We start from the raw sequence: 26248 nt of genomic DNA, 5'->3' as shown, positions 1-26248 counted from the left end.
TAAACATGTGTAGTTACTCCGAGTCCAACCTCCAGTTGACTCGTGAGAAGGTGTCTCAATTCAACGTCTCCCTCTACAGGATTTCTTCTTACCACCACTTACAATTTGGGATCCCCTTCTGTGAGTTTTAACCCTAACTATTGAGGCAACCAAGTGGTAAAATCACCATACCTCTTCCCATCCTCAGGACTATCTTGCTATGTATGGTTTTCAAAACTCTACCTAAAACAAAAAATTCGTAACTATCAGAGTCTTTAGGCGCATGAAATTAGATATCTTTGTTTCTTTGGGACACGTGCCACACTACCCAGAAAATTTAATCAAAATCTAAAATTCACCGGGATGAAATATCAACTATTGGATGTGTGAGAAAGTCTCCACCGATTCATATACAAAATCAACATTGGATTCTACCTTTTTCTTGACTCTTGAATCACCTGCCTAGATTCATCGTCAAGTATCTCCATGCTTTTCGATTTTTCATCCTTCACCGTCAATGCTTCTTGCTAAACCATTGAAACAAGGATATCACCCATTAAATTATTCAATTAATAGCAGTCGCCAATTCATTTGATCTCAATAGTTAATCAGGATCCAACTATGAACCTTGCTCTATTGCTCGTGAGTAGCCCAGTCTCGTAACCAACCTTTGATAGCACTTGTTAGGATCCAAACGCGGAATAAATAACTATTGAGACATCAAGTGCACAACAATTTAATGAGAAACAAGCCACAAGTATGAAAGATAAACAACATACAATATTTAACGTGGTTCGATTCCACTATTGAACCTACGTCCACGGAGAGAAAATCCGTTCTTTATTATGAGAATAAAATCCTATACAAGAATACAATTTGAATCCAAATCCAACCCTTGTATACCATTTTTCATCTCCCAAGAACCCTCTCTCACCACCCTATGTATAAGGTTACATGTCACCTCTTGTATGTCCTTGTGTGTCTCTCATATAGTATGCCAACTTACCTATTTATAGAAAATATTATTTGACCAAAAATACCAAATAATAATAGAAAATCAATTCTAATTCTTATACTTGTAGGAAATAACTTCTAATCCTAAACTAAATAGAATATTCTTTGACTATTATTTCAAGTAACTAAAATTAATTAGGAAACTAGTTATTTTCACACAAAATAAAAAACTTGCCTAAAAGAAATTAAACCAATTTCCTAACAGTAAATAACATCAGACGAGAATCAACAAAATCTGAAACCCATTCATTCATTTTGATTTTCCCATTCATTTTTGTCTTTCTTGTTTTCTGATTTCTTCGTTACGCAAAGATGGAATTACCCAAAAACTAAGAAAATTCAAGCAAAAAGGCTGCAAAGTAAGATAAGAGTCCAACTAAATTCAAGAAACCATATAATAAGAAACACTACATTCGATAATTAGAGGAAACATCAAGAAAATTTAAACCCAATCAGAATTGAAAAAATTACCAACCTTGACAATAAACTGCAAAATCATAATCAGCACATGAAGCTGTAGTGATTATTATTAGAGAGTATAACCACCTTTGCCCCTCTCGATTGACATGCAACTGGGAGAGTTTTGATAGGACCAAGAAGAAAGAATCTGAGATGGGAATCAAATAAGGCAGAAAGGAAGCAGAAATGGAGTGGAAAGACTTGTATGCATGTATGGCATGGGAAGGGAAAAGTGAGATTATTAAAGAGCCAATATGCTGCATTCTCAACGACCTAACTGATTTTCCCGCTATGACACCTAGGGCGGTGTGCGCGCGCGCGCGCTGTGTTTGTGTGATTTTTTTTTGACGGGCAGGGCACGGGGCAGGGGGCGGGTCCTTCTAGAGTGATTTTTATTTTTTATTTTTTATTTTTAGGAATAATCTTCAGTTCAGAAAGTAACACTTCACCTCTTCGAAATCAAACAAAGGTTCTTTTTACTTGTATTTGTTTGATTTATTAGCTAGAACATTGCTAGGTCTCGTTTCAATTTTGCACAAGTTTTTTTTTTTTTTTTAGTGTAAGCAGGAGGATTCGAACCCAAGACCTCTTATTTACACTCTCTCCCCCCGTACCACCCAATCCATCCCTCCCCCCCCATTGCACAAGTTGATTTCTTGCATGACCACAGCTCCAAAAAAGGGTAAAAGTTAGAAAAAAAAAACAAAAAAGAAAGCAAAAAAAAAAAGAGAAAAGCAACTAGTTCACATCTCTAGGTTGGAGAAACCATGATTTTATTTCAAATATTTGTTTTATCTTATGTATATTACATTAAAAAGAGCACTATGCTATTATTTTCAAAAAGAATATTTAAAGAGCTGCCATTTGAATCAGTATTTACCAAAATTCTTCTCAAACAACAGGAGGTAATAACCTTTTTCTTTTTTGGGCTGTCAAACATTGCAAGTCTAACTATCATATAAGCAAAAACCAATTCAGGTCTAACCATCATAATGTAAGCAAAACCAAATCGAGCGAGCTCCTACAAGTTTGGTTGCGGAACTTTGGAGCATGAGAGTTGTTGGTCTTCAACTTGCAAAAGAGCAAGGCATTGACAAATTTATTTCCGAGTTGACTCTAAAATAGTAGTGGATTATTTGAACAATAAGTGTGAAATGCCTCTTCGCGCATTTGACATAGCAGGTGGCTCTCGAAGTATCCATGTCACTTTTCAATATTTCTACATAGAAGGAAACCGACGCGAGGATTTCCTAATAAATCTTGGCGTTCAATCGAATACATGTGTAATATTTTGTGATCAATTGCTAAGCAGACATTTTAGGGGTCAGCTGGGCTAGACCCATTTAACCTTTTTAAGAACCTTAGGTAAATATTTGATTCTCTTTTATTTCTCAAAAAAAAAAAAAAAGAAGGGCAAAAGCAAATTCTACTTGAAATTAACAAAAAAAAAAAAAAATGAACGATCGATGTACTATTATGTATAAGTTAGAAGCCAACTCCAAAAGCCAACAAATTTCTTGATCAACCACACATCAATCTTTGATCTATCCCAATTTCGTTCAACTCATTTCAAGCATCTACTCTTCCTAAAGCAAGTCTAAAATTTTCCCCTTTACAATTCCTCCAACTATATTCTAATTCATAATCGTTAATTCTTTGGAACTTATACTTATTTTAAGTTTGTCATTTAAAAATTTTTGATGATTATTAGTTTGTCAATTATTCTTATTTTAATTTGTATCTTAAAACTTTAGTCTCATTTTGCATAGCCTTAATGTGATTTATAGAATTAGTTAATTTTTGTATGATTTTGGCGGATGAGTTAATTTTATCTTTTATAGTCAAGCTTATATTATAAAATATTTCACGTTATAAGATAACAAAATAAAAATGCCTCTAAAAATAATTGATTCTTTTTTCGAGCAAAAACGATCCCTAATAAAGAAGATATGACTTATCCTAAAGAAACTCCTCCGGTTGAGTCATTTAGTTTCATATGCCTCGTAATGATGGAAAATAAAGTAGTGGAGAGTCTAATTTCATGTTTTACTTTTTATGGCATATTTTGTTATTAAAAATATTTATTTGTTAGCTATAGACTATTGAACTTTCATTTCAAGTTTGTGTATTTTATTTGTAATATTTTTTAAATTGTCTATTTGCCCCCAAGTCAAAATCCTGCTTCCGTCACTTAGGGAAGCAATTGAGGGGCACCTGCCCCACGGGGTGCTAATGGGGTAGGGGTTGGGGCAGGTGGTGAGGGGAAGCCTGGGGAATTTTTTCCCTCTGTTTAGAAATAGGGCGGGAGCCCGCCACCTGCTAAAAAATTAATATATAGGTGATATAATTATATGCATATAATATTTAATTTAATTAGTTACAAACTTATAATAATGATATTATTAGTTATATGTATTATATAATGGATATTAGTATATGTAATATAATTGATATTATCAATTATACTAATAATTATACATGTCTAATAATAGAAATTATTAATTAGTTATACTAAATTTACTAATACATTTATACTAAATTTATAATTATACTTAACACAACACTACTTTTTATTTCTCAAAAAAAAAAACACAATAATGACTTAGTAATTGTATTTGTGTCAAAAGTGAACATTTGACTACTTTAATTCTATTTGTTTCAGCACGTTGAATTGTATTCAAATAACTTTTGTTTGATTATTTTTATGGATTTTAATTGTGAAATCACAATAGATAATAATTTGATAATGTATTGATATTTTAGTACTTGATTATTTGCTAAAATTTAACTATAATAAAATTATATGATATATTTTTATTAATCCCACAGGGGCACCCATGAGGGACGCAGGGCGGGGCGGGGCGGGGCGAGGCGAGGGGAGTAGGGAGCGCCCCAACCTCACCCCATTGCCATCCTCACCCCATTGCCATCCATACCGTCACTATCTGGCTCAAGTAATATTTTTTTTTTTAGAAAAATTGACGTTATTAATTGATATATATTTTGTTGCTATTGCAAAATGAGAAATATTATTTGCACTCCTATCATTTATTTTATCATCTAATCTAATAAATGAAAACCATATGATAGAAATAATAGTGGAAATACGATTAACAAAAATTGGAGTACAAATAACATTTCTCTTGCAAAATTTTACAAACTTATATGGTGTAAGGCAAGCTTTGTTGCTTTTCCCCTCCCCGCCCCCCTGGCCCTACAGAATGAAAAAGCAAAAAAAAGAGTGCTTAGGTGTCCACGCAACTGCAAGTTACAATTACTAATTCCTAGTGATAATGCATATGAACAGAAGGTAGATTTTGAAAGAAGTTTTGAGTAAATGCTAAAAAGTTACAGACGAAAACAAAAGTGAAAACAAAAATTTGTTATAACCATATGTTCATGAGGATAGCAAAAATTCGCATATCTAATGGTAATTTTATATATGATAATGTAATCTGATGGTTGTGAATAAGCAAGCAAGATAACCTTTTTGTAAGGCATCTCTTCTTCCCTTCCTAAATCATCCCTCCAATGGAGTTTTACTTGTCCAAAACTCCAAGAAAGAACCCTAATAAATGCTCGACTTGTATGATTGAATAACAAAAGCAAAAGGGTAGAACTTATTAAAGGCTTAAAGGTCTTGTTCTTGTTTGCTTTAAAATAGACAATAATCAAAACTTCCTTTGGTGGATTATAAATTTTAACTTTTTAACTACTAAAAAAAAAATCTAAAATGTAACTACAAAAGCAAACAAGAAATTTAAAATACGAATTATCCATGATCAAAATTCATATTCACATGAAATAGTTAACTGAGAAAGTGCTTAGATGATATCAACTCTGACCATAATACCTAACAGAGGGTTCTTTTATACCTCTATATCACACACTCTATACAAAAGGGCAAAAAAATTGAATGTGGCAGATATCCAGCATGATGCAGGTGGCATGTAAGTTAGGAAAAATTGAACCAACAATCTCTCTTAATAATCCTATCCTCCAAATAAAATCTCCCTTGTAATCATCCAGTGTCATGATCAAGATTAATTCTTCAACAAACAACTTTATGACAATGTGTTTGGATTAACAAGATTTGAAATAAAATAATTTACTTCACAAATTTCAATCACTTTTTTATCTTTCCAATCACCTTTTTATCTCACACACATCACATCACAAAAAGTGTTACAGTAATTATCTCAAATAAATCATCCAAATAAACTCCTATCCAGTATATTTTGCTTTCCTCTTTTACTTTTTTTTTTTTTTTTTGTCTTTTTGGCAATTTAACTATTGGGGCTCTAGTTAAAAAAAAAAAAAAAAAAACCTATTTGGGCTCTAGAATAAACACGTCAGGCCTTCAGACCGTCGACGAAAGGTGTGCACGAAGCCCGGTCCACTGGAAGTTTAGTTTTGGAAGTTACTCTTCAAACACTCGTGCTGTCGTGTCGGACTCTAACTCTGTCTGAGTTGGTCAAACCTTATTTTTCCCAAAATTTTGAAGTTCAATCAAAGCTCAATCCACCTACATAATCCTATTCCAATTGAACCAAGATTATCAATCTGAAAAACTCCAATCAGGTGCGTGTAAATATATCGCGTAAAAATCTGTTTCTTTCCGTATTATTTTAGCTTTATTTGGGACTGTTTTTCGTTTCCTGTTGAGATTTGGCTTATGGATTTCTTCCTGCAATATGTTTTCCTTTACTAGATTTTCGCTGTACTGGAGGATTCTTTGCCTATATTATTTGGTCCTTTGTTGTTTTCTTTTTCTTCTGCCAAAATTTGGTTTGGGTTTTCTAGTCTAGGGATAAAAGGCGAGAACTTTGTGTGGTGGTTTGAGACAATTTAGTTAATTATGGCGGGTAGTTTGTCAACAGATCCCGGAGGAGGAGAAGGTAAAAGTTGGGCAGAGCTGCAAAGGGATGTTCTTGGTGTGATTTTGAATCAGTTAATACTCCCTGATTTCATCCGATTTTGCGTTGTTTGCAAGTCATGGCTTTCTGTTGCACTTGATCACAAACATAAGCGGATGGAAACCATCAACCAGCAGGTCCCAATGTTAATGATCCCTCATGAAGGAAGGGAAGAACACTGGAATTTGTATAGTTTGTGTGAGAATAAGGTTTACGGTTATCAGTTTCTGGTTCCTCACCGGGTAAGATGATGCTGCTGTTCCTCATGTGGCTGGTGGGCAATGGCTGAAAAGGATTTATCCGTTAAGCTTGTGAATCCCTTTTCTGGGGAGATCATACATCTTCCTCCAATAATGGTAGCCATTCCTGGATTTCATACTGTACCTGAGTACTACATCCACCGGGTTATTTTGTCTTGTGATCCTTGTTTGTACCCATACAGTTATGTGGTTGCTGCCATGTATAATTCTGCTCCCGTTGTGGCATTCATAAAGTCAGGTGAACAGTCATGGACTTATGTGTACAACAAGTTTAGGCCTGTCAATGATATTCTTTTTCATAAAGAACAATTATATGCAGTGAATTCTAGGAATCAGGTATTAGTTATTGATTATGAAGGTAATGATTCATCAGATGATAGTGAAGATGAGGATGAGGATGAGGATGATGATGAGGTGGAATACTATGAAGGTCCTTGTGTGGAATATTTGATATCACAGCCTACTGAATACTCTCATGTGTCTTATCTGGTTGAATCTTTGGACGGAGGTCTGTTATTGGTCCGAAGACGGTACCTTGAGATAATTGATGATATCAACTGTAAGGTGACGGTGGGTTTCAAGGTTTATAGAATGACAAGGAAGCATTCAAGTGATGAGGAGGAGGAACCGGAATGGGTTGAAATCAAGAGTTTGCCTAATATTTTATTATTTGTGGGGGACAACCATTCTATTTGCATCCCAGCATTTGGTTTCTGCAACTGCCAGTCAAATTGTATGTACTTCGCAGATGACTGCACAGAGAGGGATCCTGATGCTCCTTATGAAGCTGCTGACATGGGAATCTTTCATTTAGAGAGTGGACAAATAGGGAAACATTATGAGCTTCCTCAATCACTGTCATACTTGCCACCAGCAGTATGGATACTGCCAAAGCTGCAGTAAACTAAAGTTTCAGCAGCTGGTTTGCTCATTTTGTACTTTGATTTAGTTATTTTAGTATGAATTAATTGTTTATTTTAATTATTCAAAATCCCCCATTAAATCTGGCTCTGAAAGAAACAAATTTCCCCCAGTTCTTGTGCAGATGATCTTGCTTATTGTTATACACAAATTGATATTTTTCTTGAGTAGATTTTATTATTGAATAGATTCGACATTTGTCATTTAGGTACCAATTTACTATAATTAATGCTTTGAGGGTGTAAATTATAAATCAATGATGGTTTAAGAATGCAAATTTCACCCTTTTTCTGTATTGGGCATTAATTTTTCAGATAAATGTTTTTGACCTCGCAAGTTAAGATATATAAAACTTAAACTATATTATAAACTCTTTTTCTTTTTCTTTTTTGGCATGCATTTGCTCATGCATATGTATCAAAATTCTTACATTATCCATCGGACAAGGTCAAATCTAAATTAAGGATTTTGTACAAAAAAAAAAAAGAAAAAAAATTATCTCAAGTAAAGCAACAGGTGGAAAAGGCCTTCCCATCTGGTAGCTTCAAGCATTAGCTACATTACAATCAAATAGCTCCGGACACACGTGCAATATACAATGGAGGTTTTCATAAGACAAAACTAAACTCTAGGTGTTATTGATTTTATTGAGATGGGGAAAATTTTGTGTACAGGTATAAATTTCCCGGCCAAAAAGCGAAGAGAAAAAAAAAAGAAAAAAGAAAAAAGAGTAGTTGACATGTTGAAACATCAACTTATCAATTGGAAGTAATAAATTCCCCTCCCAGCAATTTGGCCAGGTTGGATTAAATTCTTTGATTCTGGCTTCCAAGTAGTCCATCCAATGGGGCGATCAGTCTTGCTCATCTACTTCATGAAATGGAAGTGGTATTGTTTTGACAGCTCTAAATTTGCCTGCATTATTTAGATGCTCATTCTCCAACCTGTGCCACGAAAAAGAAAGGAAATTCTTATCTCAAGTAAAGCAGCAGGGAATACAGATATCATTAGGTTCATGATAATATAACGTAAACTGATCACCCAGTGGATGAACATGAATGCAAATGACCAAATATATGTAAAATTGAATACGTACCTATAAAAGTTCCAATGACCTCTTCTAACAACTTCCAGGGCAGCCAAAAATAGCCCCGTCACTCTGTAGTCTACATTTCCAAAATTGTAGTGGAAAACTGTTTGCAACCAAGCTAATCGGAGAACAAGATTCAATCCCTACGAAATAATAGCAATAACAACGATTCAAAATCTTAAAGAAGAGTGATATTTGTTCAATAGAAAACAACTGTAGAAATTTGCTATTCCATCGCTAAAATGATTGTATGATCAATTTATCTGTATATGTGGATCTTTGTCTTCTTATATCAGGTGTCTTCCTACGAGTTGTGTTATAAATTATCTAGTTTTTTCATTTATTCTCTTATTGAGGGAGGAATCTCGAAGGGGAAGAGTAGAAGGATACCATGGAGAGGTAGTAAATGAACTTTCTCCGCAGCATTAGTTCATCTCTTAGCCATGGATTCTTGGAATGCGACTGAAGCAAACCCCAGTCCTTCACAAAGTCCCAATACAACTGATACACCGTTGCAGCACTAGATATGACTACAAGCAGGCAAAGCCAGCCACTGCTCCTTTCTTTCTCGTATGCTACTTTGGCTCCTGCAGCCAACATTGCTGAGACATATTTTCCAAGATTGACAAGATGGCTTGTGTGTCCTTCATCAAACCATCTTCGAGCACACTGCCAAGTAGAATCATCATAAGTTAATAATGAGGTTTTAATCTATTCTTGAAAGATTACAGAATAGAAAACTTCAAAAAAGCCCTCTGTATTTATGTTCTAACCTGCATAGCTCTCCAGTAATAAGGAAGGAATGAAACTGCATAGGCTAAGTCTCTATAGTTTTTGTTCCTCATGCAAAGTCCATAGTCCTGAGTTTTGTAGCTTCCTGATATGTAGTAGCAAGCTACATACTCAAGATTTCTGAGCATCGGTACCTGATTGGTTTAGATAATAACAGATTCAGTTGATACAGCAGAGATGATCATAGTACATAGGATCTTTTAAGTATGGCAAAATCAATTTTCGAGTAAATTAATGAGAAAAGTCGCTGCATATGACACAATTAGCTGATCTAACCTGGCTACAAAGTTGATCAGCCATGAAAAAATCCAGCATGACCACCTTGTACAGAGGGGACAAAATGATGTTTCTTATTACACAAAGGAATCGGTAGCGGCTTGATTTGTAGATAATGTTGAGAGGACACACCAGCACTAATAGAACAACCTACGGGAAAAGCATCGTTGTGAACTGCCTGATTTGAGAAATTACAAATGTAGAAGTACTGTTTAAATTATCACGGTATTTTTTTTTTATTTTTAAAAAGTTTACCAATAGTAGAAGGCCTGGGATTGCTTGAATTTGAGCATTATAACCCTTTGCAATGAGCAACAGATGTACAAACAAGACCCCTACTACAACAGTCATTGACGTGGTACAGATCAAAAACACATCTCTATATTTGAGTTCTCTTGTTGGCGACAGCTCAAAGATGAAGCTGTAATTAATACGGGTCTTTCTCCACATGAAAATGTTACATCCATACAGGAAGAAGTGCAGAAACAGCAGGCTGAACATGCTGCAAGGATGTGAACAATTTCATGTTAATCAGTGGATCTTGGAAGCATATTTAGACTAATTAGTTATAAAATTTGGATCAGTATTTACTTGCCTAAGCACCGGATACACGGTTTCCATGTAAATGTTTGTCTTTGATTTGGGTCTGTACGTTCCCGTGACATGAGCCATGATGACATATCCAATCAATAGCGCAAGGAAACACCCACTGAACAATCCTGATCATGACAAAACAATGAGTAGATTAGTTGGAATCTCCTCCACTATTTGGTGTCATACATGTTATAATCCATTACACTGGTGTTCAGCACTAGAATGATGGTCATAAGTTCTTTTCTAGGAGATATGGATGATTTAATGATATGATTTTTATCCATATTGAGAATTTATCTAAAATTTCACAATAACCAGACTAGTTTATTGTTCGATGCACAAAACCTCCTTAAACAGCCTGATGAAAGAGAGTGGCTTCATATGGTTACTAATCTACAAACGACCATAGGTTGGAAGTGTGTGATAGATCACACTCCTAGTGAAAAGCAATTAATTGGAGCCTCAGCCTGTTATTTCCTAGGACATGTCAGGTAAATGCTCAACATTAGTAGTACATGTCATCATCAAAGTCTCAGAATATATGGCAGGGCATTACCCTGGGAAAACTAGGGTTCTATTGACGTTCAAAAGTTGTGGTCAATAAGTTGATGGTGACCTATATGCACCTTCTCTTTCTCTCCATCTCCAAAATGTGGACCCTGGTAGAACTTTTTGTTCGATATTTAGTCGCTAATTCAAGGTCAAGTTGCCTAGAGGCCATTTATTTTGTTGCAACTTTTGTGCATTTGTTTCTTTTGTATCAAATGGGACCCCAATGAACACTAGCTAATCAGACATGTAAAACAAAAGACAAGTGATTCAATAAAGGAAACAAATTATATATGTTATCTTGAAAATTTATCTCTTTTGTAATACTGCTTTAATTTCTTTTATGATCGAGTTAAAAGGGAGGAAACTTACCAATGAAGAACGTCACAGAATGTGATTCTTTACGCTGTGTAGGTTTGAGGTATTTCATGGCCTTTCTTCTGTCATCTTCAGCAAAGTGTTTAACAAATATTTCTTCGACTTCATCTGCTAACTTCAAAACCTGTTAATCACAGAAACTAATTAGACATTTTCTCTGTTTCAGAAAACATGCACCCTGGCTAGTGTAGTGGAGACAAGCATATCTTAGCTAGATAGAAAAAAATCTTAGACCATTGCTTGTGTGGAAATGCACTTTACTAGCAGATGACCACTTAACACTGTCTAAGAATAATCTGGAATGGGATGGCTGATACCCCACAACCAATCATCTTCCTATCACAGACATGTAGCTAGCCTGCTCCATCATGCAGCAATAATTTCATTTTCACTAGATATTTTACTAGAAAGTGCTGCATTTTGGCTTTGCATTTACCTTGTCTGAGCTGTTGAAGTACGAACTCTCGACCACTCTTAAATAAATGGGAAGAACTTGTTGGTTAGTCACCTATAAAAAAGTTTGATAAAGTTACTGTCAATGACCAAAAAAGGTAAAAGAAAGAAAAAGATACAAGTGCATATGACTATAAGGGTTAACCTCCATACTTACTTTGTCAAATTTTTTCAAAATTTTCACAAAAGCAAGCAAGTTTAAGTTCCTGAAAAAAGTACAATGGAATTACGTTAAAAATGAGTTGAGATACTTCTTTCAAATTAGATCATAAACTATAAGTGGTAAATTCAATGTAATTGAGTAAAATAATTACCTGTAAGTTTGGAGGTACCCCAATCCTCTGTAGAGCTCAATGAAAGCTCCTCTGATCATTTTCTCAGCATGATGTAGCTTTGTTTTGTTTATGTGCAATCTACTTCCTTCTACACCATATTTCTTGGATGATTGATTGACCAAATCATCCCAAAGTAGATATGTAATTGCTGAGAATGTACGTGTTGGATTTGTCAGTGGAATGTGAATTCTTAGATTTTTCCCCTGGCAGTTGATAACACGAGTCGAAAGACTCCTGAATTTGCCATCTACTCTCTTTGAACTCATAGATTTGGACAATTCATCTGGTTTTGAACAGTCTTCGTATTGGACATCGCTTTTATCAGACTCATCTGTTGGATTGTCCTGCCCCTTCTCTTGCTCTGCCTTGTCTGTGGTAGATTCTTCATCTGTGGCCAATAAATATGATCAAAATTTTAGTTGGACAATGTAAATCTTGGAAGCATAACACGAATTTAATAAGTCCCATAGCATAAAACAGAAAAGCATGGACTATGTAGCAGTTGAATCATGAATGCTTTCAGCATTTGCATGTCTCAATACTACTTAATCCAGGAAATGATATACAAAATTGTGATTGACTAATTTATCTCCAAGTCTGTCTTGCATGTATGTACTGTGATGCATATAATCAAGATGGAGTCAGTCGATATACCGCAAGAAATGGTGCCTGAGATTGAAACGTCCTCTTTTGAATCTTGAGCAGAGGACCCTTTAGCGCGTTCATCCTTGAGTAAGGTTTTGAGCTCTACAAGAATCTGCATTTGTTTCTTCAGTGAGTCGCCTCTCTCAAGAAACTCCACCTCTTTCGCCTCGTAAAATTGGTTCACTTTGTTAAGTTGAAGGTCCAGAAGTATGAAGAACTCTTTTGCTGCATCGGTATCAGCAAATTGCTCGAGCAATTCAGTCTCGTACATATCTCCCTTGCTTGCTGAGGACGCAAGTTTTCGGTGAACCTGATAAATAAGGAAACGAACAAGTAAACGTTAAAGTTAAATTCTTCTTTGTTGGATTGTCACATTTTGCATGTGAGCTGAACTTCGACAAGAAAATGTGAAGGTGTTGCTTTTTCAGTTACAAAACGCTGGACAAGAAGATGAAAAATGTGACAGACAAATCCAGGGAGGGACAGATTTAGTACTTGAATGACCTTGTGTTCTCTTTGCTGATGTCCAAGCAAAGAAAACTTTCTTAAAGAAGAGAAGGAGAAACAACTTTCTTGTTTTGGCTGCTTATTAACACTTGTGTTTTCAGGGTTGAGGAGGTGAATTCGCTTAAGGTCTTTCTTGAGTTGCCAATAATCTACAAAAGCCTCTCTCCATTCAGGGACCAGCTGACCCTCAAATTGCTTAGAGAACTTCACCATCTTGACTCGATTGAGGTGATCGATTTTCTTAGGGCAAATTTGATATGAAGTGATGAATGTAGCAAGGCTAGATGCTTAGCGGTGAGTGCATTCAAGTTTGAGCCTGTGATCAAATATTTATGGATAGAAAAAGGAATTTGATGTGGGATGCTCAAGAGCACATTCTGTAATATCCTCTACACCTATATATCCTAGCTCTTTCCACTTGGAAAAAACAGTAGTTGTGCGATTCGCTTCCCCGGGAGCATTACTAAACTTCCTGCCCGATATGGTGACTTCTCAGCCAGCATGTTGTTATGGAAATCTTGGAGACACTGGAAATTTAAAGTAGATGTAGATTGTAGGGCCTAACCATACTATCTAACGTATAATACTGTGTATGGTCCTCTTACTGTTTAGATAAAGTAATCTGGAAGATGCATTTAAAAAGAATTTTCTTTTTAATGCTATAGGTGGATGTCCCAATAATTTTTTGAAATGTCTTATATTTGGAAAATTCTACACCCCTTTAGAGAATCATTCCCATAATGCATATCTCTCAATGATGATAGTGCTTTATATTTTAAATATTTGAAATTGTTACAATATAAGCGTTATAAAGCACTTATTTCAGTATCCAACGATGAATTGATATTTAAGAGTATGGTATTGAAAATTAAGGCGTGCTTTGAGCTCAAAATAAAATGATTTGTTTTGACAAACATAGCCCAAAGCTGAACGCTATTGGGCTATGGTGCATCTCCTCCTAGGCTAGGTGAAGTCAATAAATAATTTTATACTCCTAGGTTGTTTATTTTAATACAATTTACAACATTTTATTAAGCAAAAATAATTTTTTCATTAATCATCAGAAAAAAGCATTGCAAAGGAAAAAAATTTCCTAGTACATCACAGTACAACTGTATATATATCACTCTTCTAAACTAGCTCTATACAAGTACAATCAGAGAATCACTATTCCTAAAACAATACAATTTGCAACATGTTCATTTGAGAATTTAAAATATAAGATCCCTCATCCTGGCATAAGGAATCAACAATGTGCAAGTGGCAGGAATAAGTAATGGGAACCATAGCCTCTCACAAAGTAAAGGAGGATTATTACCCAAATCATATACTACAAATCACAAAAAGTCGCAAGGACACAAAGGTTGCCACTTATTAGCCAAGCCTGATTTCCACTAAGATTGGGATAACTAGAAAGGTTTTTTGTAATTATCTTAAATCTCCCACTTCCAGTAGTGAGAGAGCTATTTAATTATGTATGATCTACTTAATCGTGCTAGTGTACTCATTTGTCAATCAAGATCAAGGACATCGACGGGATCAAAATTTTTATGGTTCCATTTGTTTCGTCAAATGCATGTACTTGTGGGAAAAACGAGCTGAACCTTGATTTGCCTACCTAAAAGGTGAACATGATCGTCTTGGCAGCCTTTGAACTTTACCTGTTCTACTCATCACTAGCTAATTCATGCATGGATTGTCATGTAGTTTATTCACTTTCCAGAGTAAGTATAATGCACTTTGAGTTGTAACTCACTCCGTGATTTCACTGACTTCTTGTTTTAAAATGCTAAGAACATTAACAATGAGGAATTATTTATGAGCACGCAATTTTTTTTTTCCAGGTTAAGCTTCTGCATAAAAAAAAATCGAGTATTTGGCTACTAGTGCTGGTATAGTTCAGGTATAATAGGAAAGGAAGGTGCTAAATAGTAATATTCTGTTGAAATAAGTCCATCTTTCTGCTAAGTTGTCAGCATATATGATACCCTCCACAACAACAAAATTGAGAAGGATATATATATATATATATATTTCCTATATGTCAGCATATATATGAAATATTCTGTTGAAATCGCTAGCCGTGTTCAGTCATTTCTTCTCTATTGAGAAGGATGGCAACATCACTGATGTTACAGAATTGGACTACTGAAAATGCCACCTTAGGTGGCTGACTCAAATGTACGTTATTGTCTTCATTTGGCCAACCCCCACTACCCCAACCCACGAGAGCTAGCATCATCCCTTTTCCTATTCCTATTCTAATTCTAACAATAAACAACACATCCTAGAAAGTTATTATTGCAACTAGATTCTTGTTAGGTCAATTTGATGTTTAAAGTACATAATTTGTCGAGGAAGTTTTAGTCTAGTGATTTAGTTTGAGATCCTAAGATTTTGAGATTTTGGATTCAAATCTCCTTTTTCCCTCCCCGCTTTTTAAAATTCATTTTTTTCTTCCTAAAAAAAGATAAGTTTAAAAACATCGTAAAACATTAATTACTTTATATTATAAGCACGAGAGTTTTTTAGGCAACCTTGTTTGGAATTCAAGTTTTTTGCCAAATTTGTTTGCTACAAGTTTTTTAAAAACTTTAGCTACAGTAACCTCAAAAAATTTCTCAAAACTTTTAAACTATACACTTCAAAATATTCAAAAATCTACACATTTCAAAAATTTTTTTAAAAACTTCTACAATAAGTTACAGTAAAATTTTAGACAAACTCCCGAAAAACTCACCTTCCAAATCTCAAGCACTTTACATCTTCTTTTACTTTTACATCTTCTTTTACTTTAAAAGGGATGATGGAGTCTCCCAGATTTATCTGCAAGTGTTTAATATCAGTTACCTCTCTTTGTAAGAAGATACACTATATAGCACATCAAAGCTATTAACTATACATGTGTAGTTAGAAATTTCTTAAAGTTTATTCTGATCTGGAACAGACATATATACCAATCGGTGGGCGATTACATCGGACCATAATAACTGCAGTAGATTAACGCTTTCGTTTTGCTACCAATAAGCAAAAAGATAGAGATTGTTTCTAGATAAAGAAATTTCTTTCACCTTTGTTGTTGGTCCACATTGACATGAGATGTTTCTTTGGTGGCTAGGAAACATGTGGTCAGTTCCATTACGAATGAAGACTAACCAAATCTAGTGCCAAAAATATAGATCTTATTGCCTTTCACAATATCAGCAATTTTTGTAGAGATTATGGTTTTCCCTTTCATAACTTCATCCACAGCAATGCTAGACTTTCCAAAAGATTTGTCCCGAATGCATTCCTAAATAGAGTTTCCCAACTTAAACATATTTTTTTTCTGGAATCATGTAATAAGCAAATTAAATTTCAACAACAAGTCAAATATAGTTCAATTATTCTCAAAGAGTTTGCACTACAAAATGCAGGATGTAACATGTTGAGTAAATCTTTTTTTTTTTTTTGTAATTTGAAGTTTGATTAGCATACTGTTTTGGTTCGTGATATTACATAGGAATCTCTCTCTCTCTCTCTTATGAATCGTTTTATGGGTACAATTTTTATATTTGAATATAAGTCATTGTAAAAATTGATTCTGTACCAAATTACGACGAACAAAAGAAGGCATGCACGGCAGGGGCACCAAATATTCTAAGGCTTTTCAACCAATGGACCAGGGACAAACCATGCAAGTCATGGGTCTGAGTAGGATGGCAATTTTTCTCTTGTTGCGCCTTTTTGCCCCGCCTACAGGTTCTTTCATGTACGGTTGCTTCATATTTTCTGTAGTTTTATCTTATCTGTAAGGTTTAATGTAAAGTTCTACTTGAACAAATAATATTTTGTGTATGTGCAAGTATACAATTCTACTTGCATAACTAGATTTAACTAGCTAGAGGGACGACACATGGTGCTGGTCAGGAATTTTTTTTTTTTGGTAAAAAGAAGTTTGGTGGGTTTGATTCTGATCATGCCCTTGGGATCATAGGTTACGACTTTTTATGAGGAATTTGCCTGGATCGCTTATAGGGATTCTTACAAATCACCTATTAACACAATTTTTACATTAACAACGAAATTAAAAAAACGTGATCTTTTTGTAGGAAAGTAACTTGTTCTTATCAATTGAATTAACTTATGTTGGTTGGGATAAGAGCCGTCAAAGTATCTAAAGATTAGGGTGAATGGTAGGTTGGTTGGTACAGGGGGAGAGAGCGTGTATGTGTGCGTAAAGTAACTAAAGATTAGATAAGAGTCGCTAAAGTATCTAACAATTAGAATTGGCGATGGAAATACCTATAATATAGAGAAAAGATTAAATAATGACAAATTATTTAAAAAATTAATAATCAATGGTAGTTTATAACTCTCAAAATTACTTTGTCCATGACATCCTTATTATTCTAATTTTTTTGGTTGAAAGAAAATTAGCCCTGGATTTTGTGTTGGTACACTATTATAGAGTTGAGATTTAAATTGAACAGCAGCAGGCCTTGGTGATTAAAGGAATTCCCCCAAAAAAATAAAAGAAATATAAAACAAAACTTTAAAATGGCGATGCGTATGAATATGACTTAGTGGCCAAACAAAAAACAGCAGTAGAAGCAAGGGTTTGAGGACAAAATTATACCTTAAACTGACGTCAATAGAACTAATGCCTGGGAAATAAGATGGAACATTGAAGTCAATATGTTTCATTTTAATTCGGTCGCCACGCTCTCATGAATTTGAGATTCTCTATTTCTCATGAACGTGTCCGGCCAAATATAATACGGAATAATGTCATAACAAGGTAGAGATTAGGCCTCCAAAGTATTGGAAAGATGATCCTAAGCATACGATTCTGGATTTTTATTCCAGAGAATGCCCTTTAAATTATTGGCAAATGTAAGTTCTGGGAGAATATCCCCCAAGAAAGGAAAAATTTTGTTTTAAATGGATTAGGAACACATCTTTTCAAGTTTTAATCCAGATAAAAATGATTCAGTATAGGGCATATACTTCTTGCAAGTACCCTAGAGGTTCTTGCACTGCTCTTAAATCTGAGGTCGCAGTAATACACCATCTCTGAATAAGGGCAGAATTGAGTGGAACATTAACAAGTATATGCCTCTTTTAGCATCTTTCGGTTTCAATGGTAGGTACAATTTAAACAAGCATAATGTATTAATTTAGACATGGCATGTATGGATTATTTGTTTGAGCAAACGTGTAGGGAACCAGTGACGGAGTGAGGATTTTATTTCCTGGGGAGCCAAAATTATCTTAATATGTTATGTTCAAAATAATGTTCATCTATTTAAATATATGACATCTAAAAATATCAAATATTAACTTTAATTATAAAGGTATTTAAAATATATATGTAACTTTTTTTGAAGAAAAAAACTAATTCAAAAGTGATATATATATATATATATATATATATATATATATATATATATATATATATATATATATATATATATATATATATATATATATATATATATATATATATATATGAACTCTTATAATATAAACTAAAATTGTAAAAAATTGGGAAATGGGACAACTTTATTTTACACATATTTTTACGCAATATGAATTAAAATTTTTAAAACTCAAGCCCCCCATCAGCCCCCTTGGCTCCGCTCCATCCCTACATATATATGAACTCTCATAATATAAACTAAAATTGTAAAAAATTGGGAAGGGGGCAACTTTATTTTATACATATTTTTACACAATATGAATTAAAATTTTCAAAACTCAAGCCCCCCATCAGCCCCTTGGCTCCATCATTGTAGGGAACCATAATCTTGTACAGCAATTCATGGAAGATAACATAGGCAAGAAGAATAAGTTTTGCACGATCATATAGTTTTGAGGCCATTGAGTTTGATGAATGAATTAATACCATTTGTCCTCTCGGACATTTTGAACCTTTTGATGATAAACCACGTATTCGTCTAGAGTCATTTTACACAATTCTCATTGGATTTAGGATAAAAAGATTTTAATTATTCTGATTCTCAAAGGATAAGGGAAATGCTGACGATACCATTCTGTATGATGTTGATCAAATTCCACGCGTATTCCTATGCTTTTCTCCTGATTTTAGAAAAGATTTCACTATTATCTATTAATTTCTTTAATGACTGGACGAATAGAATCTTACCTGTTTCAACTTCCATATGTATTTAATTTACAGATCAATTTTACTTTTTAGGTTTACGAATTTCGCAAAATGGAGTAGCTTATAAAGGATCTTCTTTTCTCCGTAATGAAGCAAAAAAACAGTGACTAAATTTCAACGGGACCCTAATTGAGATACTTAATTATTACTAAAATCAATAGTTATTGATGATGCACGCATGCCATGCAGCCACAGACCCTTCTTCAGGAATCAAATTTAGTTCTTTTTCGAGGCTTTAAGAGGTTAAGTACCACGTTTAGGGAATCTAACTAAAGTTGGCCATATTTCACTGAGATGTTTCACAAGAAGCTTGGGGAAGGAAAAGGGGGGGAAGAGAAGAGATCTATGGGTCTGGCTACTTGGATATGCAGGATTGTTAGGGCTCGTCAATCATCTCCAATGGCTACAAATTAAAGAAATTGAAGAAAACTATCAACGCACGGTATGGAATATCTGATTCTTGCTCATAGATGCATGAAAAGACCATTTCTGAATGCATAATTCACCAATGCACATGGTGTAAAGATTTAATGTACCATATTTCATGGTCGGGACTAAAACTCATGTCAAATGGCACGTGTAAATTTTCTTGCTCATAGGAGAATGATTAGCCCGAAAAGTTCTTTTGATGAAAAATTTCGTCTCATTTATTACTTCTGCTTGATGACAATGTAACAAGTTTATTAGGATGATTGAGGCCAAGAATTAGAGGTCCTACTCAAATTCCCCAACCTTTCCCCCTTCTTTCTTAAGTCTCACCCCTCCTCCTAGAGAAAATTTAAAAAAAAAAATTATTAGGATGATCATGATATTAAATCTCTCTGATAATAAAAAGGGGTTCGGAATGAATTTATGGTCATCTTTGTCTTTTAAGCACTTATAAAAGTTGACAAATTGCAGCAAAAATTTATGGTTCTATTCAAATCCCCTACCCTTCCCGCTTCTTATGTCTCACTCCTCTCCAGTGAAAAAGAAAAGAGTCTATTAGCTAGGATGGTCATGACATTAAATCTCTAATAAAAAAAGGGTTCATAATGAAAGTTGGCAAATTGCAGCAAAAGTTCCTGGAGCTTCTCAATCTTGGGAATATAGATAGAGATAATCCATTGAACTTGAGCAGAGTTCCAACTCAAGAAATCACAGCCGTGTACACTTCAAATGTTATTAGCGAGGGGCCCGTTTTGAATCGAATTCTCCACATCTTAGTTGATTTGGGGATTAAGTTAGATTTATATGATGATTAGGATTACTAAAGAAGTAGCCAAGAAAGTTGGCAGTTCATGAACTCTGGCTGCCCTAGGAGGGTCAAGGGTAGGCATGGATAAAGCTAGCTAGTTGGATTCTAAACATAAAGGAGCTGTTAATTAAATTATGATTACGAGTAAATGATAGCTTATGTCACGTGTAGTTTATCCTAGCTTAAGACTTTGTAGAATTAAATACCACGTTTTACAGTCTAAATCATCCATGTCCATAAGATATTGGAATATTGCAGGAAAAGAAGGAACAACTTACGTGCAAAATATCTACAAAGCTGCTGCTATAGTAAACAATATAGGACGCTTATCTGGATAAAACTCGACATGGTACTGAGTGGGATATTAAAAAATTACCAAAAAAAAAAAAAGAAGAAGAAGAAACAGTAGCCACAATTATATTGCTTGGGATTTTCCACCACATTGGCTAGAAAAGTGAAGCACCAAAAAGCAGACAAATAATTTTACAAAAAAAAAGAAAGAAATTACTGACAGGTTTCTGAGCAACAAGGATTCTTGAAGGATTTATTGTTTAATAGTTTCGTGCTAGCTTTTTGCTTTATTTCCACCTGCATTCCCATCAGAGAATTTAACCTTTTCCTGCAGCCTATATAAATATTAAAGAGAATAAACCCCATCAATTTAGTCTTAGATTAGCAAATGGAGAGGTTCTTGAAGTTATATATCAAGCCAATTGACTTTTGATCTATTTTTCACTTTCTGAACTGCTTAGCTCGATGTGGTGCATATATGTCAAAAGATGATAAGAACTGAATATTAGCTAATTCTTATTCTTGTTTGTTGTGTTCTTAAATGACATTGCCTACTTACTTGGATTAATCATTGTCTGCAGTCGTTGTACCTTATAATCATTCAATTATGTCAATTTTTTACGTAAATTGTACCAAATTAATTTTCTTTTTATCAATTCAACAATAATTAGCATGAAAAGTAAATGCAATTCCATCATGTTTCATTTACATAAATTTTTGTCAGTTAGCACTCCACTAAGCTATTAGCTACATATATGGCAAAGTTTGGCCTTTGAACGTAGAAAAAGAAGGGGAAAAAAAATTCCCTAATCAGCACCTGACAAGAAAAGTGAATGCAAATCTTGTGCTTGAGGATAACTTCAATACACAAAACGGCCGAGCACTAGTCCAGTCCAGGTCCTTTCATCAAAGGAAAGGCCGAAACATGTGTAAAAAAAGATTGCTTCTTTGACTTGGAAGCCCATAGTGGCACAAGCTCAAACCTTCTTCAAAAGCTTTGAAAGATGATGAATGAATGCCAACTGGCCGAATATGCAAGGACAATTATCATAAAAATTAATATATGTTATCCTAAGAAAAGTTATGCACTATGGAGAGTTCGTAATTTAGCAATCAACACAATTACTTTTATTGTTGTTTAGACGCAAATGTTTTCATCTATTATATAATTTGCTTATTCAGTCACTTCAATTGGCTGTTTCTGAAACCACAGAAAGGACTTTCCTGTCATGCTTCCTTATCTTCTAAACGTTACGTACCAAAAATTTCCTGCTGATACGAGTCCATTAAATGATTATGCGTTAGTCATCTCTTTGTCCAAAAGAATTGTTTAGTAGTTGCGTAACGTCTCATGGCTATATTGGCTCGACTATCCACTTTTATGGCAATAGAATTTTTTTATGTTAAAAAAATTAATTAGTCAAAAAACTGGTTCTAATTGCTTCGTCATCTAAAATATAATGGACCAGCGCTATAATGGACTTTATTAGTTGAAAACATGTCTCGGTATGTACTTTGCATAACACATTACCTACAACTACAACAATGTGTGTGCGTGTGTGCGCGTGTTTTTTTTTCTCCTGGTTGAAGGGTACTGGACGCGAAGTCTTATATGGGGAAGGAGAAAAAGAAAAAAATTGAGAACCAAGCATTCCAATACCATCTAACTAATGTTTCTATCAATTAAATTGGATTTTGAGAATAATGTACAACATATGTTAGATAAAATGTTGTCTCGAAAAGGCCAAGTTTACACATAAAAACTCTAGAGACATGCAAGGATGGATGGCTTTGACAAAGCAGGCCGAGTTGCGGGCTTGCCCAATCAAAATGTTGCAATTCCGCAGTATCTTTCGTCCCAAGTGTGTTCTTGACTATTTGATACACAGCGAGCAGAAAGCACAGGGTGACTGATACATGACAAAAAAGGCACAGGTTATCTCATTCCATTTTCAGGTGCTAATGATGCAATACCATTATGTGATCAATCTTATTTTGATACGTACGTCAATCACAGAATTGATTAAGGATCCGTTTGTTTCGGGTGAAAATATTTTTCTAATTTCCCGTGTTTGGTTGCACAAAAGTTACTGAAAACATTTTCCTATATAAAATATTTTCACTCATCTTAATAACTTCCCTTCCAAATTTACTGAAGTTGTTTTCCGAAATGCATGTATCCCGCCTGTAATATGTTCCAAACTTACTGAAAACATCTTGTAGTATGTTCTTTTTTTTTTTTTGTGTAAACAGGAGGATTCAAACCCAAGACCTCTTCCTTACACGTCCTCCCCCATACCATCCAACCCAACCCTCCCCCTAGTATATTCAAAATAAAAAAAAAATCTCATCCTGCTCATCCTATGCTAGTAATTATAATAGGGACATTCTTTTTCAGAGAAATTTTCAGGAGTGAGAGTGCAAGATATATGTCACAATAAGCATTGCATGTGATTGATATTTGACACTAAATGGCCAGCAATTTGTTTATTGCTTAAGGAGATATTTTTTATTCATATATACATTTTTCCAAGATTTTTTAAAGTTAAACAATGAGATAAATTTTCTTATTTTGCATGGGAAGAAGTATGTAGTTATAATGTGTAGAAAATAAAGATAGAAATAAAAGTAAAAATATTTCAAAAGTTAAACAAACACCAGAAAAATGAAGTAAGAAAATATTTTCAATAAGCTAACCAAACACCTGAAAATGATGAAAGGGAAATGATTTTCATGGAAAATTACTTCCACGAAAAATATTTTCTCAAGGAAAACATTTTACTTCCAACCAAACAGACTCTAAAAGTTTTAATTTTCCAATTCAAAGGGATTAGAAAGCCTTCAGGATGTGTTTATGCTGCTGAAATCATAATGCTGAATTGATTTCTTGTGCGTAGTAAAGCATGGACTCCTGCTTGATTGTGTCAAGACCTACGTACTATTTAAGCCCAGAAGTAATTCTAAACAGCTAAATAAGTTGGCAAAGCTAGGATAGAATTTTGCCAATCGTGGATGCTGTAGTTTACACTTTACATATCCTTTATGAGTAATTATTTGCACAAAAATAAAGGTTGCATCATAAATATATATATATATTTTTCTGAACCTTTCAATCTTCTCAACAATCTTTTTATATTACACACATCATACCATAAAAATTATTACAATATTAATCTAAAACTTTTATCAAATAGTCTTATATTCAAACACACTCCTTATCGTGTCAAGGATGGCAATTTCACATTCTATTGACTTATACTGGAGCAAAAATGGTATTCGTACAAACTTTCTACTTGAACTAGACTCGTTTTAGGTTTTTTTTTACCATCTTGCAATTTTAACAGCATTTACCCCTCACATGATAGACTCTCATTTCTCAGTCATTTTTATGTGTTTCATTAACACTAACAAATTGATTCTTATTATGACCGAATCATTTTTACTCTTTCAGTGCCGATAGTGATCTTAATATGGTTTCAGGGATTTGAACGAGTAAACGTGTCAAGAATTAAAAGCAGTTAAATTGATAGTTGCATATGAATAATTGGCAAAATTGGTTTCCACTGATATAGCATACTCAACTAAATCTACTCTTGCAGGGGAGGGCGGAAAAAACAAGGTAAGGACGAAAATAACAAGTGGATCTAGTCCCTATCACAGTGACCGGATTGTCGAATTTGTCAACTTAAGTATTAGAGGTGAGCCGCTTCTCTAATTAATTACCAAGTTATAATAAACGTTGTGAAGAAAAAACCTGCACTAAATAGCAGACGAATTCAAAACTTGACAGCTGAAAGTTAATAGGATACAAGAATGGTCAACCTAATTCTACTGCAAAGTTCATTGATTACATTTGGACTGAAGGTGCTACAAACATATTAATTACTCTTGCTTGACCCAGTTCATGATTTCAAAAATAGAGAATTAAAGATTTTTGCTGGTTTTAGCACGAATAAAAGAGCTTATTTAAGCTTTCCAACACGTCAATTTTCCAATGTTGGGTTTACGTTCGCTTCCAGGTTTAAATTAATTTGAGTGAATGCCCATCTATGTCAAATACGTAGTAGTGCTAAGATACTGGTGGAGTGTGACTTGCCATTTGCCATTAAACTTTTTTTTTAGATAATGCCATTCGCCATTAGAGGAGTGGGCGAAAACCTTAGCTATCAAGGGTCTATTTGTTTGGACTGAAAACATTGTCTCGAAAATATTTTCCCCAACTTCCGTTGTTTGGTTGCTTAATTGCGGCAAAAATCATTTTCTAGTGAAAAATGTTTTTCAGCAAGATGTGTAAAACAACTTCATTTGCCTTATTATTGAAAAAACGAACTTTTCACATACATACACAAATAAAAACATTTGCAAGAATATCGTATCCACATAATATATCAAAAATAACTCATAAATTTATTACAAAAAGATTGAAAAAATGAATTCTACAACAACTTCTTCTTCCACCTGTCACTACCCCCTCCCTCTTCTTTCTCCCCCCGCCTTCTTGCTCTTCTCCTCCCCTTCCCTCTTTCTTCCTCTCCTCCCCTTTCTTGTCACCCTTCCCCTCCCCAAAATTAGCCTCGACTAGATTGAGGCCTCTGATCGTGACTAGAAGGTCAGGACCTTTTGGTCACGAGGGCCGCAACCAAAGGTCTCGATTTGGTTGAGAATAGATCTAGGGAGGGGAAGTGCAGGGGGTGATGGGGAAGGGGAGGGAAGGAGGGTTGAGGGAAACAGAAGCGGGCAAGAGGAGGAAGGGGAGGGAGAAAGAAGAGAGAGGAGGAGGAGAAGGAAGAGGGACAGGGAGGGGAGGAGAGAGAAGTAAGGAGGTAGTGGGAGGTGGTGGTGAAGTGTAGTGTTAATTTTTAAAGTATTCTAAAATTTTTTAAATATATTTCAAAAAAACCTCTAGAAACATTACTAAAACATTTATACTAAAAATTTTTCATACATGTTACTATAGTAAAATATTTCAAAAACACTTCAAAAATAGTTAAACCAAACAAAACAAAGTTGTTTTCCAAATCTCCCTGCATTTTGATGTATGTCTAGTTATAGTACCATTGTAAGGGGTCCCACCAGCAAGAAAAAGAGCTTTAACGTGTAAAGAAACGAAACTAAAAGAAGAGAGATTTATAACCAACTACTCCTAGAGTAGTTGATCAACAAGTGTATTCTAAGAATCTAATTGAGTGCAGGTCAAGGGATCATTGTATTTTAAATCCAAATTTCTTGAAAAAATTTTGCCAACGAGTGCGTAGGTATTCGTTTAGATCGATGGTAGTTCAGTCCCCAAATTCTCCCCTTGACCTCTTTCGGTTCTCCTTCCCCTGAATATAGAGTAACAGTAAATGAAGAGTTTTCAATAAAATTTTTTTTTATCACCACCTTT

At 34.5% G+C, this 26248-nt stretch overlaps 2 protein-coding genes across 4 annotated transcripts; one reads left to right on the top strand and one right to left on the bottom strand.

Annotated features, from left to right (window-relative positions):
- The first annotated feature begins 5848 nt into the window (after nucleotides 1-5848).
- On the top strand, nucleotides 5849-7719 carry LOC140004294 (F-box protein SKIP23-like). 2 transcript variants are annotated; one of them, XM_072071100.1, is made up of 2 exons: nucleotides 5849-6033; nucleotides 6333-7719. In XM_072071100.1, exon 2 carries the CDS (start codon nucleotides 6650-6652, stop codon nucleotides 7529-7531), a length of 882 nt encoding a protein of 293 aa, XP_071927201.1. In that variant the 5' UTR covers nucleotides 5849-6033; nucleotides 6333-6649; the 3' UTR covers nucleotides 7532-7719. The 2 variants fall into 2 exon arrangements, with proteins under 2 accessions (XP_071927201.1, XP_071927200.1); XM_072071099.1 differs by having other exon boundaries at nucleotides 6164-7719.
- Nucleotides 7720-8167: 448 nt separating this feature from the next.
- Nucleotides 8168-13658, bottom strand: LOC113716940 (phosphate transporter PHO1 homolog 1). 2 transcript variants are annotated; one of them, XM_027241497.2, is made up of 13 exons: nucleotides 13157-13658; nucleotides 12671-12971; nucleotides 11996-12404; nucleotides 11839-11887; nucleotides 11665-11736; nucleotides 11223-11352; nucleotides 10303-10426; nucleotides 9963-10209; nucleotides 9708-9857; nucleotides 9413-9565; nucleotides 9030-9308; nucleotides 8646-8782; nucleotides 8168-8493 (listed from the first exon to the last, which is right to left on the bottom strand). In XM_027241497.2, the coding sequence occupies exons 1-13, from the start codon at nucleotides 13379-13381 to the stop codon at nucleotides 8403-8405; spliced, it is 2367 nt and encodes a 788-aa protein (XP_027097298.2). In that variant the 5' UTR covers nucleotides 13382-13658; the 3' UTR covers nucleotides 8168-8402. The 2 variants fall into 2 exon arrangements, with proteins under 2 accessions (XP_027097298.2, XP_027097299.2); XM_027241498.2 differs by having other exon boundaries at nucleotides 13166-13658.
- Nucleotides 13659-26248: the final 12590 nt, after the last annotated feature.

Source organism: Coffea arabica, chromosome 11c, assembly GCF_036785885.1.
Source record: "Coffea arabica cultivar ET-39 chromosome 11c, Coffea Arabica ET-39 HiFi, whole genome shotgun sequence".
NCBI lineage: Eukaryota > Viridiplantae > Streptophyta > Magnoliopsida > Gentianales > Rubiaceae > Coffea > Coffea arabica.
Note: the sequence above shows the minus strand (reverse complement) of the source record. Positions and strands in the feature narration are given on the sequence as shown.